The sequence below is a fragment of the Alligator sinensis genome, unplaced genomic scaffold (assembly GCF_000455745.1).
Source record: "Alligator sinensis unplaced genomic scaffold, ASM45574v1 scaffold85_1, whole genome shotgun sequence".
Lineage (NCBI taxonomy): Eukaryota > Metazoa > Chordata > Crocodylia > Alligatoridae > Alligator > Alligator sinensis.
The window spans coordinates 2,272,998-2,287,638 of NW_005841891.1; the positions used below are offsets into that span (position 1 = coordinate 2,272,998).

The window sequence follows — 14,641 nt, forward strand, 5'->3', positions numbered from 1 at the left end:
CAGCTGGAACAACTCACATAGTTGTTCAGACGACCAGACCGTCTGCATTGCAACTACAAGCGGCGTAAGTAAAGTTTTTGCAACCATTAAACTTTGTCTGCCTCTCCATTCACCAGCCCGCCCAACGAACGGGTAATTTCTAAACCACCTCGAGTCGGCTCTGGTTGTCCGAGACAACTATGAAGAAGAGAAAGCTAAGAGCTGGCATTTTCTGGAGGAATGCTTCTAGTCCGAAAAGGCTGAGAACCACTGATCTAGAAGTAAACTCCTTCATACTCCAACAGTCTATCTGCATTTATGATGATGAAGATGATAAATATGTTGCTCTACAACATTAACACAATTCGAAAGGCTACAGCAAAAAAGGAATGATATAAATGGGCTGCTTCAGACTGTGGGGAGTATCTACCTGGCAGATACTCGTTGCAGCCTGTGGTTTAAATGCAAACATGCATATGCACACAAACAAATCCTGCAGAATATATGGATAGTTAGGATATTTGTTGCTGGTCCTTAATTTACAACACTTACATGCCTGTGGGCTTATTATATTATGCTCAGATGGGTTATCTATAAATATGCACATATAAAATGAATCCAGCCAAATAAGCAGCAGAACGCAGCTAACATTCTTTTTAGCCTGGCACAAAGCTAACCTTGAGGCAAAGGGTGTCCTAATTTTCTGGTATGCTGCCAAGATCCCAGCATCGAGAAGAACAGTAAACAAGATTAGCACAAAGTCAAATGAAAAAAAGACATTCGTAAGGAGATAAGAGATGCACTATGCATTTCAGTGTCACCAACCCAAAAAGGCAACGGAATTCTTAGCAAGATGGTATGATTTTTAAAGGTTCAATAGACTTATTAATTAATATCGTCCAATTCATTACCCAAGTTTGATTTATATGACATTTATTATTGAGGATGTAATGTACTTACAGCACCACTGAATAAAACAGCTCATAACCACTTAAAACATCATATTGCTTTTCTCATTTCATATTTTTTTCAAAGTAAAGCTTATTGCATTTTTTATTTATTTATAATGAATTAGCACCCATAGGATGTTAATGCTAGCCAGGATCAAGGTCCCATTTTTCTGAATGCTGTGTTAACCAATTGGAGGAGATGAGACCTGTCCCAAAAGTCTTACAATGTAATTACGACAAGATACCTCAGTGAGAGTAATAAATGTAGTTGCTGCAAGAGATGGGATTCCACTCCTCCCTCAAGATATGTTTGATTATGAAAGTGTAAAATGCAAGTTATTAATCTGGTGCAACTGTTTTGGTTTGTCTGCACCTAACCTGAAGCAAGAGTAATATTACATGCAAATGAAACAGAAATAACGTTATTGTGGTTTAGCTTCATGTATTCTGAGCTAGGAGTGGACAGACAAAAGTTACTCCAGACAGATTTGCACCACGGTAAGTTCCTCCTCTCCTTGCTACAGCTGGACAAGTGTTTCATCTGGTTGGTGAAAACCTGCACATTTTTACCCATCACGGGAGATGGGGGTAAGAAGTCTGTATAACTTTATACCTTCCCAGGCTATCCCCAGGGAATGGCATCAAGCTTGTTTTGTAGCTGCTCACAGCTTTCCTAAGTGAAAGCAGGTAAAATTGACCTGATTCTTGATGCTTTCAATGCTGCCCAAAGAGCTTGAAATCACAGTACAAAGATTTACCAAGGACTGGTCAGATTTTATGATATTGCAAGTTGGAGTAAGTACACACATAAATCCGGAGAGGCAAGAATTATTGTAGGTAATATCTTATTAGACCAACTGCATGATTGGGATAGGCACAGACAAGCTTTTGGGTATCACAGTAACCTGCCTCAGGCCTCTGGGAGAGAAGCAGACACAGGAAAGTAAGCAGCAGACAGAACAAAAACATATGGAAAACTCCAGATGTAAATAATAAAGGATATAAGAAAAATTGTCAGGTAGCCAACAGGCAAAAGAGATGCAGTAAAAACCCGATGGAAGAACAAGATTGTTCTGGAGTTCCTTTATCTGCTACTTAGCTCTGCTGTGTCTGCTTGTTTCCCAGGGGCCTGAGGAAGGATACTGTGATACCTGAAAGCTTGCCAATGTCTATCCCAGTGGTTCTCAACTTTTTAGATTTGAGGCACCCCTGCATAGACTTGAGGTGCCCCTCAGAGGATGCCAGCTTTCAGTTTTTACTTTTTTTTCTAGAGAAAGACAACAGAGCAGTTTTTCTGTTGCTAAAAACTCAGAAAAACCACAAGTACAGATTCCTATTTGAAATCTCTGGCCTTATCTTTCCAAATTGAACAGTGTTAACCTTGTGTGGCACCCTGTGGCACCAAAAAGATCTTGAAGCACCCCAAGGCACTTTGACACCCTGATTGAGAATCACTGGTCTATCACAACCATGCACTTGAGTCCAATAAAATATATCACACCGAGAAGAATTCTTGCCTCTCGTATTTCCTGGACCATCATGGAAACAGTGTTCTTTTACAGAACTACGAGCAGTAATAGAGCTGTCAGCAGACTTGAGAAGACATCACTACACTGATTATTTTCACAGGCATTTGAAATTTTTTCTTCACCCATTTCCAGGGAAATAAATAATTCTTTAAAAAAAATGGAAGCTTGGATTCTAAGATGTTAACAGGGGCAATCTGAGAATGCTCTCAAATTGCCACAGACAAGAGAATTTTTTCAAACCCTAGCAATCAGGTTATAGTAACTAGTAAACAGAAGGACAAGCAAAAAAGGAATGAAACCTTATTCAGAAGAGCTAACATTTTAGTTATCATGTTCAACAGAAATCTGAAGACACCAGCAGTGTTCTGTGCTGCACAATGTCCTTCAACTCTGTAATTTATTTTTCACTGGTGAGTCTGAATGAGTTTAAAGGACATCCAACACTGCAGTTATAAGATTTTTATTTTGGTGGAGAATTTAAAAACAAAATCTTCCAACAGATGTGCTCCTAACATGCAAGCAATATGGAGTGACCATCAGTCAAATTGCGAGTCATCCAGATGCCAACCCGAGTGCCTTTCAATGACCACATCAGAAAATTAGCCCTGTTTAAAGACAGGAATTTAATACTTTCTCTGTACTCTAATCAATGGGCCATAACCTGCTTTTCCTCCCCATTCTTCATATACTATTTCTGTTTTTCTCTTGAGAGAGCTTTCTTACCCGTGACTCTGTCTACTGATGCTCCACAAATCTCTCTTGGCCATGGAGAAGGGAGGAGATTAACACATCCAGAGCGAGCAACAGAAGTACACCAAGCACCAAAGGGGCGGCATGTTGTGAAATACAAACATTATTTTTCCACACCAACAGTGGGAAAACTTGCCCTTCAGTAGCCCTGCAAGGGGGAAATTATATTGGAAAATTTCTGCAGAGACTTTGCCTCCCTTTTCACACCTTAGATCCACTTCATTTAATTCCTTTCCTCCAGCATAAATGGGGCATGAATAAGGAGACAAAGTTCTTTGGGTAAATCCAATATCTTTTATTAGAACAAGTGAAATAGTTGGAAAAATTCAGATACTTCCTCAGCCTGAAGAAGGGTGTTTGTACCCAAAAGCTTGCAAAGAAGAATTTTTCCAACTATTTTAGTAGTATCAGTAATAAAATATTTTGGATTTACCCAAAGAACCTTGTCTGCCTATGTCCTTGGACCAACATGGCTACAACCAATACTCCCTGAAGCATGAATAAGGACGCACTTAAACCTATGCTACATGTAGCAGTTAGGAGCAACACAGGAAGAAACAAAGAGAAGGGTAGAATATATTTGTTCCTGCTCTGAATAATGACATAATCAAGAGCAAAGCAGTGTATACCAAGGGCTAACTTCTGCCCTAAAAGCAAACCCTGCATTTTGACATTTCAGGATTTTTCCACATGGACAGACAGGCTGAGAAACAGCTAAGCCAGTTTTTTCACAGCAAATCTCTGAGCTGCCAAGTGAAACTGGGTGCTGCATGGGAGGCAGAATGGGTACCCAGCCAAAATTCTAGTGAGGCCGAATGCCAGGCTAGTGAACTCAAAAAAGAAAGAAAACCACTAAGACTTAGTGTCAGGTGACACTAGTGTTGGCTCTGGAATGACAACTGTCTCTAGATATCAAAGTTCACTCTACTTACTTGCAAAAAACCAGGAAAAGCTGGGTACCAAACAATATCCATTACTTCCTTTTTCTACTATATTTTCAACAGTTTTGCCATTTTCACAACAAAATGTTTTGTGATATTGCAACCCCTGCCACAGAATACAGAGCATATGCCAGAGACATCAGTATTGATCACCACATTTGGGACCAGGAAGGAATTTTACCCCATGGTCAGACTGGTATGGACTGTGGTGGGGTTGCCTTCCTCTGCAGCAGGGCACTGGCCACTGTTGTCCCCCTGCTTTACATGTAACAGGTTAGATTGCTAAAACTTTGTAGTTGCATGGCAGGGTCACCTGTGAAGTTTTAGTAACAGGTTAGGCAAGGATTTGCTTGGGATGTTTTGAATAGGGATGATCTTGCCTTGAGCAGGGGGTTAGATAAAATGACCTCCTGATCTCTATTAGGCTTACTCTTCTCTCATGCCAGTTTTTACAGAGTCACAGGAGGGTTGTGAAGGGTATGCATTCTTGCCCTGCATACTGCATTTTATGCGACTTTTGAACAAGCTTCATACAACTCATGACTGTTGGTGAAACAACCAAAAAAAATCATTTCTGGTTTACTTCCACAGATGCCTACTCTGTCCACAGCTAATAGTAAACTTGGAACATATGATGCTGATGCATTGGAAAGACAGCATACACCTTCAAACAAACAGTATAACTGCACATATAGGACACATCTACACAAGACATTTACTGCCGAGTTGCCTAATTAGCTCTGCAGTAAACATCTTGGCATTTACACATGTGGTCCTACTAGGCCACAGAAACTAATAAACTCCACAGCAGGTTAGTACTTGTATACAAATACTGTCCTCCTACAGAGTTTTTTTTGTGCGCAGCAACGCAAGTGTAGAGGCTGACTCGGCTGGCTGGGGCATGAGGGTGCCTCAGTGCAGAGACTGCCTGCCAGCTAACACTGCACTGAAGCACTGTCACATCCTAGTCAGCCCCTCCATAGCACACTGAGCCAGGTCAGAGAAGCCTGGGACTGGTAGGCTGACCTCCCCAGGTCCCCTGCCAGCCAGGGCTACTCTGACCTGGCTCAACATGCTGTGGTCCTGGGCACCAGCATTAATAAGCACATGCAGCTATGCCCACAGAGTACTTACCAGATTCTAATCCACCACAGCTGTAAGGATATTGCACAGAAAGGCTCAGCTGCAAACCAATCTGGGTCTTCCCAGCAGAGCTCTCACCAGCCAGCTCTGTAATTCCCACCAGAGGAATGCCACCTCTTAATAAGTCATCTAGTACTGAGCACCCCAGGCTCAGTTTCTGGTGTTGGGAGGTGTGATGATCTTTGTCTTGGTAGAGCTGAAGTGCTGGACAATATTAAAAAAGAGAAGAGTTCCACTAGCATTTTCCTAATGAAAGACAATAATACAGAGCTGCCATATTCAAGTTAGCTCTACATGACACTTAAAAAAAAAAAAAAAGTCTGATTTTCAGATTCAGCCAGTTTCCCTCCCATACCACCACCCAATAATCATCTGCACCAAGGAATCTGCTTGTGAATGGATACAGCCCATATTTACCCCCTCCTTGCACATGGACTTTCTTCCTTTTATCAACATCTTGTGTTGTGGACAGCTGAAAGCAAGGGAAGCCTTATCTGCATGGCTCCAACTGCATAATTATAACTAGGAAATGGAAGGGAGCTGCAGGCCAGGAATCTGTGTGAAGCCAGAGAAGACTTCTGGCCAAGTCCCAAAGATCTATGCAGATCACAGGAAACCATAGGTTCTGGGAGTACTCCCAAACTACTGCACTTAATGAGTCTGGTAGGCAGCTGGGATGTTTACCCCTGAATCCCCCTGTAGTAATTTAGTGGAAACTCTCTGAAGGGGAGAGAGAGAGAGAGAGAGAGAGAGAGAGAGAGAGATGGGGGAACCTTTCAGAGTTCATCCTTTGGGCAAGTTTTTTTCAAGTAGAGGAATACTTTCATCCTCTATGCGGGCCTGATTCTGAAAACCAACTGCCAGCCGTTGCCATTTATATTCAGCATTGTAAATGGCACAACTGTTTCCTGGACTGTACTTATCAGCATTTGTTATCTGTAGTCCCCACCTGGCTCCTGCTTTGCTAGGCATGCACAGCAGACAAGATTTCCCAAAAGCACTGACTTGAAAAATAATTTTTCAATACATTGTTCATGGCTAGGCATTAAAATACTTGGTGCCTTACCTCACCAACAGCAGATCTCTGATCAATATATAGAAACCTCTTGTCATAAGTCAGAATTCTATTTAAATTAAATCCTTTGTTTTAAATGACAATATTACCTGTAAGCATACAATTTTTCCTCACTGCATGAGAGACTGTTTTCAGTAAGCACTGTACATCCATGCTGGATAATTTTGTCAGTCTTTGCAAATCCGCTCCAGAAAGATTCAGAATCTCTTTTATTGATTTTATATTAGCTGAAATTAGAGAAAGTCTTATGTAAATGCTTTCAGATAGACTGAGAGGCAAGGATTTCTTAGGGTGATCTCTCTTATTGGAACAACTAGGTCTGTCATCTTGCTCCTAGAAAAAAAGATTTTTTACTTCTGGTTGTTCAAGTATTGGTAAAAAAATGAATTACCATTCTTTTCTGCATTATAATTATTAGTTATTTTGAGTGGCAGGACCAGCACAGGTTTTTACAGGAGAATTTTTGAGTTTCTGGATGGCTTTAAGACACATCAGCTGGAAACAGTATCTAGGAAAAGGAACCAATGTTCTGGTGCCTTGAATGGGGAGCTACTGTGCAGTACTGTCCTTTACTTTCTAATGTCTTCTTGATCGAGGCAACAGCAGGGACTACATGTGCACTGCGAATAAGAAAGGAGTATTCTGAGTCTGTGTCCACTTGTTTCTTTCCTAATGGAACAAACTGCAGATTTCCAAAGTCTTCAAGAGAAGCCAAGAGACTGCATGTGATGTGCTCTGAACCTAACAGCAATATGCATTTTGAGTTTATCAAAGCCTTACAGGCGTGGCCCACCAAATATTTATTACATTTCCACGTGTGCAGGTAGATACCAGAATGATAAATACAACAGGAGGGCAAAGACAGGAAGATTGTTACCTTTCTTAATAGCAGCAATAACTTTTGGGTTCATATCAAACTGGTCCCAGTCCATTTCTTGATATGGTACTGTAAAAAGCCAAAGGATTTGCTGTTGGTTAAAGTATTATTAACTTGACATAAAATGCAGAATATTGAATAGGATTTATGTAAGCAACTTTGTGGGGAAAGCCTATTCATTCCCAACAATATATTTATCCATAATTTTAGAAAGACAGCACTAGTCTACAGGCAATTTTTTTTCTCTAACAGACCTTCTGAGGTTTCCAGTAACACTGATGTAATTCAGGGTTGGGAATTACTTCTGTTTTCAGTTGCTTGTAGATCTGCTATAGGCCGGTTGTTTTGGGCTGTCTTGGCAAACATCTTCTTGCCCTAGAGAGAAATTTTGATAGTTATGAGTTATTTTTGTTACGTGGGTTGAATGATTTACCGAAACATTTGCCAATTAATAGCTTACAACAGGGCTGTCCATCTGGTGACTCGCATGGCCTGAGGGGCTGAACTGCAGTGCCCCCCATTCCCTCCCAGGCGTCCCTCCAGCTGCGTTCCTGGAGCCTCAGGTCTTGCACGTCCTGTCTCAGCCCTTGGGGAAGACGTGTGGGGAGCCCAGGGCCCTGGATCCAGGCAGTCCTGCGAGGCCGGGAGGGACACAGAAAGGCACAGGACGTGTCCGCCTCCTGGGACGCCCCACTGCTGACCTGGGGCAGAAACACCCTTAAAGCATCAGTTTGAATGCAGGAACCTGTCCGCACGCCGGACTGCAGGCCAGGCCTCAACAGGGACTCCCGCCCAGAGCTCTGGCGACCCGCTTTGCTCCTGGGGCTTGGCTGCTCCTTTGCTTTTCTTTCCCGGTCTTCTTCACCCACTTCTCTTCCGCTTTCCAGTTCCTCCCCTGCTGCTTGCTGGCACCAGCTCGGGCTCAGGAAAGCTCCTGCCCTGCCTCTCTCCAGCCACCTGACTTAGTTAGCCTACAAGGTGCACCTCTGCCCTGCCTTCGCACTAAGTGGCCCCGGCCACGCCCCCCGGCCCCTCTGAAGCGACCCGGCGCGAGACCAACGTCTCTCCCCGCCGCCAGGCGCGCGGGACGCCCAATGCGAGCCAATCAGAGAGCGACTTGCCAGAGACGTCGTCGGGCGAGGGCCAATCGGAGTGTCTAAGGCGAGTCCTGCAAGCGCGTCGGCCAATCGGAGGACATCGCGGCACAGAAGGCGAGGAGCCCAGCGCTGAAAATGGGTGTCCCCGCGGCCCCGTCAGCCGCGAAGCAACAGGCACTCAGAAAGCCCTGTGGAGCACCCTCTAATCAGAGCGGCGGGGGGGTGGGTCTCTGCCATAGTACCGACCAATCAGAGTGCTCTGAGCTGGGGACCGGATCAGAAACCAACCAATGGGTGTGGCCTGCAGGCGCTCCGGTTTGCTGATTGGCTACAATAGGCACCAGGCGGAGCACCTCCCAGGCGGCGCTTCCGGCTTGGGTCCGTGCCTATTGCAGCTGTGCATGCGCCGCCACCGCGCGATCGGGCTTCGCCACAAGGAACTGGTGGGCACCCTGTGGACACCGCCTCCTCCGAGGGAAGATGTCGGGCCGGGAGGCGCGCGACGCTAAGACGCTGGTGCGCTCCCCCAGCGGCCTGCGCATGGTGCCCGCGCAGCACGCCCTGCGCAGCCCCTTCGGCCTGGACGAGCCGCCCTGGGTGCCGGACAAGGAGGTAACGGCGGAGGCTCCGAGCTGCTGCTCTGCTGTCTGCTTCGCGCCCGAGCTGCTGCTCTGCCCCGCTCCCTACCCCGTGCGCCTGGTTTGATCTGCTCTGCTTTCTGCTCCGTGCCCGAGCTGCCGCTCTGCTTTCTGCCTGCCCCGCCCCGCCCCGCGCGCCCGATCTGCCGCTCTGCTTTTTGCTCCCTGCCCCATGTTCTCTGCCGTCTGCTACTCTGCTCACTGCCCTTTGCATCTGGTCTGATCTGCTCTGCTTTCTGCTCCCTGCCTGATCTGCCACCCTGCTTTCTGCTCCGTGCCCCGCCTGCCACCAGGCCCTGTGCTCTCTGCTCACTTGGCTTTTTTTTTTTTCCTGATCCCTCCTTTTGCGCTCCCCGTCCAGTCTGTCGCTCTGCTTTCTGCTCCCTGCCCTATCTGCCGTTCTGCCACTTGTCCCCTTCCTGATCTTGCCACTCGCAAAGGCAGCCCCTGCCGCAGGTTGGCCACCCCGGGAATAGGGAGCGTCACCCCTTGAACCACGTTTCTGTCACCGAAGCAGGTGCTGAGATGAAAGGGCTGTGATGGTAGAAAGCTCGTTAAAGGAAACACGGGTTGTGATTACATGAACTTTAAAACCAAAATGTAGCTAATGTCTAAAGCAGCGATTCTCAACCTTTCTAGATTTGAAGCCCCCCTTGATAGATTCAGGCACCTCTCAAGAGATTTGAGGCACCCCTCGGAAAATGCCAGCTCTTAAGCTTTCACTCTTTTTTTGACTACAGAAAAATAATAGAGCAATTCTGCTGCAAAGAGCTCAGAAAAATGCAACAGGGCAGAATCTCTAGGTTTATCTTGCGAATCACGTTTACGTACACAGCAGTGCTAACATTGCCGTAGCACCCCAAGTCACCCTTGCAAAGATCTCAAGGCGCTTTCGGGTGTCACAGCACTTTGCTTGAAAATCACTGGTGTGAAGACTAGTCTCCAAGGGGAAGTAACTGTAAAGTAAATTGGGATGACAGTTTGCAGCCTGCTGGTTTACTCTGCACTAACTGCAGACACAGCAAGTGGGAAGTAGCTCATTCCATATTTTTATTTTAATGCAGTTGAAAGTAAATCGCCCAGATATAATGCCATGTCGAAATGGGGAAGTAGGGGTCAAACTTTGCCAAAAATGCATTCAGGCCTGTATCTATGTCTGTGAATGTTGCTTGACAAGTGTTGCGTCTAGAGTCTAACGAGCATAACTGTCTGTAATAAAAGAGATGAATGTAATCAGTAGTTCATACTGCCTTTTGTTACCGGTGTTTAATGGGGCGGATAATTGTATCCAGGGATTGCTGATGGATACATGCCAACACCAGCATTTAGAAGACTTTGCTTTAGATAGTGCTAGACCAATATTTGCTTTCTTGCCTGTTTCATTAAACACTACCGTGTTATTTGTTTTTGCTTCCAGCGCCAGAGGCTGGTATGGCTGGCATTTTTAATGAAAGAACTCTTTCTTGAATACAACATTTGAGGGGTTGTTGGCACTTGAGTTTTGTTGGAATAGCTGTATTGGTTGGGAGTTTGGGGGGAAAATCACAACCCTACCTGAAAGCTGGACAGTGTAGGTTTAGTTATGCTGGCAAACTTCTGCTGCTGATATAACTGCCTTAGTTTGGGGAACTGGAATACATTTTGCTGGTAAAAGGACTATTCTGTTGGTATCACCTGTGTGACTACTAAGAAGGTTTGGTGTTATAGGTATACCAGTACCCTTCTAGTCAAGATGGGGTCTTGTTTTTCTGGCTGGCCTCTTCTGGTTAGTTTGCCCAGCAGTGCAAGATACTTTTTGTCTTTTATCCAGCTTAGTATTATTATAATTTTTTTTAAATTATTTTTCTTTTTTTTTACTACCAAAAAAATCCTCTTGTTGACTACTGAAAATGGCAGTTACAGTCCACTATAACTTTTCTGTGAGTATAGAAGCAGTGAACTGATTAAGTGTTTTGGGTAATATCAGCAATGGGTAATTCTTAAAATGCAGGTGACTTTTGAGTTGAGGAAGATTCCCTCTTCCCCCGCGCCTAACCTGCTTATATAGTGTATATATATTTTTAAAGCAAGATGGGGTGGATTGATTTGTGTAACTGATTTTAATTTTGTTATTCATTTTTACTTTTCTAGAGAGAAATTGATTCTCACTAGTTATTAAAGCATGCTGACTTGAAACTAATATAATTTAATACTACATATGCTGACTAGGAATAGACTTGTTAATTTAAGCAACTATTTGTATTGATTTATAGTCTTAATATTTACATATTTTATTGTAAAATTGGAAATTTTTTTTTTGTTAATATGCAAAGCTTTGTTTGGATGGAAATTAGAATTCATTTCCTGTGGACACAAACAGATTTTAAAGATTTTTCTTAATTAAAACAGTCTTTAATGTAGAACAAAACTGTAAACCAGCTTTTGCTTTTCAAGTTGACTTGTTTAGCAACATATTATCTGCAGTTAGTGAATTAAATTGACTAAGCTGGATATTGTGTCATTCAAGGTCTCAGGACTAGCGGATGACAATCTCGTCCATGTAATCTTAATCGTAGATTGGAAGACAAAAAACAAGTTTAACTGCTTTTTTCAACGCTCAGTCAGTTTCTCAACTTTGGGCTAGTTGTCAAACTAGTTCAGTTCAATAAACTGAAAAGAAGAAATATTCTACTTTGCACCTGCAGAAGGGATTATTGCTGTCAAAAGTTGAGTAGCAACATTAGCAAACTCTAGTTCTAGCTAGTTCCAGCTGTTCGGCAAATGATTTCCATCAGTTTAGTGAATTATTCTTTTTCTTTTCTTATTTACTGATGAAGTTTAAAGAAAAAATGTACTGATCAATCTATTTTAATAGATTATACTAATTTTAGCCCTTAACATGAGTTGTCACAATTTCACGTTTGAATAGGCTTATTTTTTAAATTGTGCATAATCAATGTTTAAACAACACTATTAATCTCTCTTTAATGAAGGCCTCTTCAGTGAGCTTGCAAAACCAGTTTTTTGGGGTTTTTTTCTTTCCCAACTCTCTTCCACCAACAGAACTGAAATGGGTAGTGACAACTGTGAGGCACTGGGGTAGATAACAGCTTTCTAAGCAGTCACGTAGTCTTGTTGAGCAAGACTAAATGTGACACAGCTTAAAATATTGGTGGTAAGCGGTCTCTTGCCTAAACTTGAGCTCCCATAGGTACGCGAGAGTGGAGCTGAAATAGTGGTAGCGGTGGTGGGAAATCTTCGTGAGGGGCTGCTGTGGTAATAGATATTACCTAACAAACCATCTGTAAGCAAACTGTTTTAGCTTTTGTGTGTTAGCCCCACCAAAGCACTTAAACTGTCTAACCTAGCAGCTCTCAACCTTTTTAGACTCCCAGACACTCCTTGCTAGGCTCAAGGCACCCTTTGGAAAATGCCAGCTGTTAGTTTTCACTCTTCTTTTTTGACTCTGAAAAAATATTATAGCAATTTTTCTATTGCAAAACCACAGCAGGGCAGAATGTTTTTATCATTATACATTCCTATTTGAAATCTCTGGGTTTATCTTGTGAAACACATTTGTACACCTAATAGTGCTAATATTGCATGGTGTTCTGCATCCCCTTTGCAAGGATCTCATGCACCCTAGGGTGCCATGGCTCCCTGGTTAAGAATCACTGGTTTAACCTGTTGCAGTATTTGGGCAAGCTGCTAACAGCAGTTTCATTCTGTTTATAGTGAATTTGGTATTTCATGAGAGTAACTTTTTTAATTGTATTTTTCAAGTAAAAACTGCTGGACATTCCTCTTGGTGATCATCAGTAGTTCTGCTTTGTATTAAGGATGTGACAGGTTAAACTATTTGTTGTTTAACCAGTAAGCCCAGTGATAACCAGTTATCTTTACCAGTTATTGTTTAGACTCCAGGCACTCCTTGCTAGGCTCAAGCACCCCTTGGAAAATGCCAGCGCTTCCCCACCTTCCCTGCCAGCCAGGTGCAGTCTGGCAGGGAAGGGGGCAAGGGAAGCCATGCAGTGCCCCAGGAAGGAGGAGAGAGGGGGAGGGGGGATTAGTACCCATAACTATGAGGTTAAAGATGGGGGTAGGCTAACCACTGTTCAATTAAGGAATTAGCTGCTGGTTCACAGGTGCTTCCTCCCTCCCAGTAGGGGCCTGCAGGGCTTAAGTGGGTTGTACTGGCTTGCTGGGCTTGTCAGTGCCTCCCCCTTGTCCCCATCCCCCCACCAAGGGCCCCAGGAGCAGCTCCCAGCAGCAGCTATGTCTAAGCTGCCCTGTTATCTGTTAACCATTTAACTGGTGTAATTAGAGGAGATCAAACGAATAATTTTTTTAATGATATTTACAGCCCTACTTTGTACAGAGGTTGATGTATACAGAGACTGCACAAACTGAGGGCCAGACCCTAAAAAGGACTTGCACCACGGTATTCCCGTGCCTAGCTCTTTGGGTGCCGGCTGTGGCAGGGACTTCCCAAACCCACACTCAGCTTGGTTAGGTACATGAGTCCCATCCCTTTTTTAAAAGAGGCATTTGGTGTCTGGGGATGGGATTTACAGTGCTCAGCAAGATGAGGGAGGCAGTACCTAAGCCAGCTAATGGGAAACCCTGAATGGAGCTGTTGGAAACCTTGCCTCTCACCCAGACTTAGGACTGCAGGTGGGTGCTTGAGTCAAGTATCTGTGGGAGACTAGGATTCACAGTCTGAGACCCATATTTGGACACTGGCACTGAAATTGTCCCTGGGTGTATGACTGACTGGCTCCTTTCCTTTGAAAGCACTGTGCTGTTCCCACCTGAATAGCCTAATGGTTAGAGCACCGACCCAGGAATTGGGAAGTCTGGGTTTCAAGTCCACCTCAGCCTAAGGGAATTCAAGCTCACCTCTTAGGACAGTGCTGTAACTAGCAGGCTGAGTGATTTCTCCACCCTTCTTGGTAAGGTGAGCCACTATCCAGAAAGAGATACAAAAAGGCACCAGAGAGAGAACAGACGAGAGGAACTTGACTTTCCAACCCAGTGAGAGGCAGCTCTGGCTCTGCTCCTTCTGCGCTATGCGTTGTATTCAAAGACAAAAGCAGTGTTGGAAGAGTTGGTGCAGTTTGTTTTAAAAATGTCTTAAGAAATGTTGAATTTAGCTGGTTGTGTTACTGAATTTGCTATTATGCTGCTTTGCGATCTGCTCAGAGAAATGAGTCTGAAATAACAACAGGTTTCATTGTTTCTCTGAGATTGTTAGCAGGCAAGGAGTTAAATGCATGGAGCGTGGTAACTGTAGGCAAACAGCGACTGTTGTGTGCTTAGCAAACATCTCGTACTTAGCTTTGGCTATTAAAATCTGCTTTAAGCCCTGTTGTTCTGCTTGGTCCCTGTTGAACGGCAATGTTATCAAGAGCACAAGCAGTCATCCCTATGAGTCACTAAAGTAGGAGCAGCCTCTTACATAAATCATCCAAGGCACTGCTAATCCTGCAGCAGTCTTTGTTTGCCTTCGGTCCAGTTGCATTGTGCTGTGTTTTGAATATATTGTGTATTGCTTTATCATTCAGGGCCCCCAGTTGCAGAGCATTGTTCTGCTAAATGCGACATATAGTGAAGATAATGGGGTGTTTCATAGTAGCTAGGGTCAGGAGGGACCTGAACAGATCATCTAGCCTGACCCCCTGCC

The 14,641-nt window shown here is 43.9% G+C and overlaps 2 protein-coding genes across 6 annotated transcripts in view; one reads left to right on the forward strand and one right to left on the reverse strand.

The window, feature by feature from the left end:
- The window catches only part of XRCC3 (X-ray repair cross complementing 3), a 36,532-nt gene extending 28,220 nt beyond the window's left edge, over positions 1-8,312 (reverse strand). The window contains exons 1-5 of the mRNA XM_006018048.3: positions 7,705-8,312; positions 7,499-7,619; positions 7,245-7,313; positions 6,457-6,594; positions 5,284-5,496 (exon numbers count right to left, since the gene is read on the reverse strand). Coding sequence (XP_006018110.1) covers positions 5,284-5,496; positions 6,457-6,594; positions 7,245-7,299 — 406 coding nt within the window. The 5' untranslated portion in view covers positions 7,300-7,313; positions 7,499-7,619; positions 7,705-8,312. The remainder of the gene's footprint in view (positions 1-5,283; positions 5,497-6,456; positions 6,595-7,244; positions 7,314-7,498; positions 7,620-7,704) is intronic.
- A 54-nt stretch (positions 8,313-8,366) lies between these two features.
- The window catches only part of ZFYVE21 (zinc finger FYVE-type containing 21), a 30,799-nt gene continuing 24,524 nt past the window's right edge, over positions 8,367-14,641 (forward strand). For 2 of the 5 annotated variants that reach the window (XM_006018043.3, XM_006018045.3), the window contains exon 1: positions 8,368-8,784. In XM_006018043.3, the coding sequence (XP_006018105.1) occupies positions 8,632-8,784 (153 nt within the window). In that variant the 5' untranslated portion in view covers positions 8,368-8,631. Of the gene's footprint in view, positions 8,785-8,815; positions 8,954-14,641 lie in introns of those variants that run through there. The other 3 variants (XM_006018044.2, XM_006018046.2, XM_025197209.1) reach the window with 2 other exon arrangements.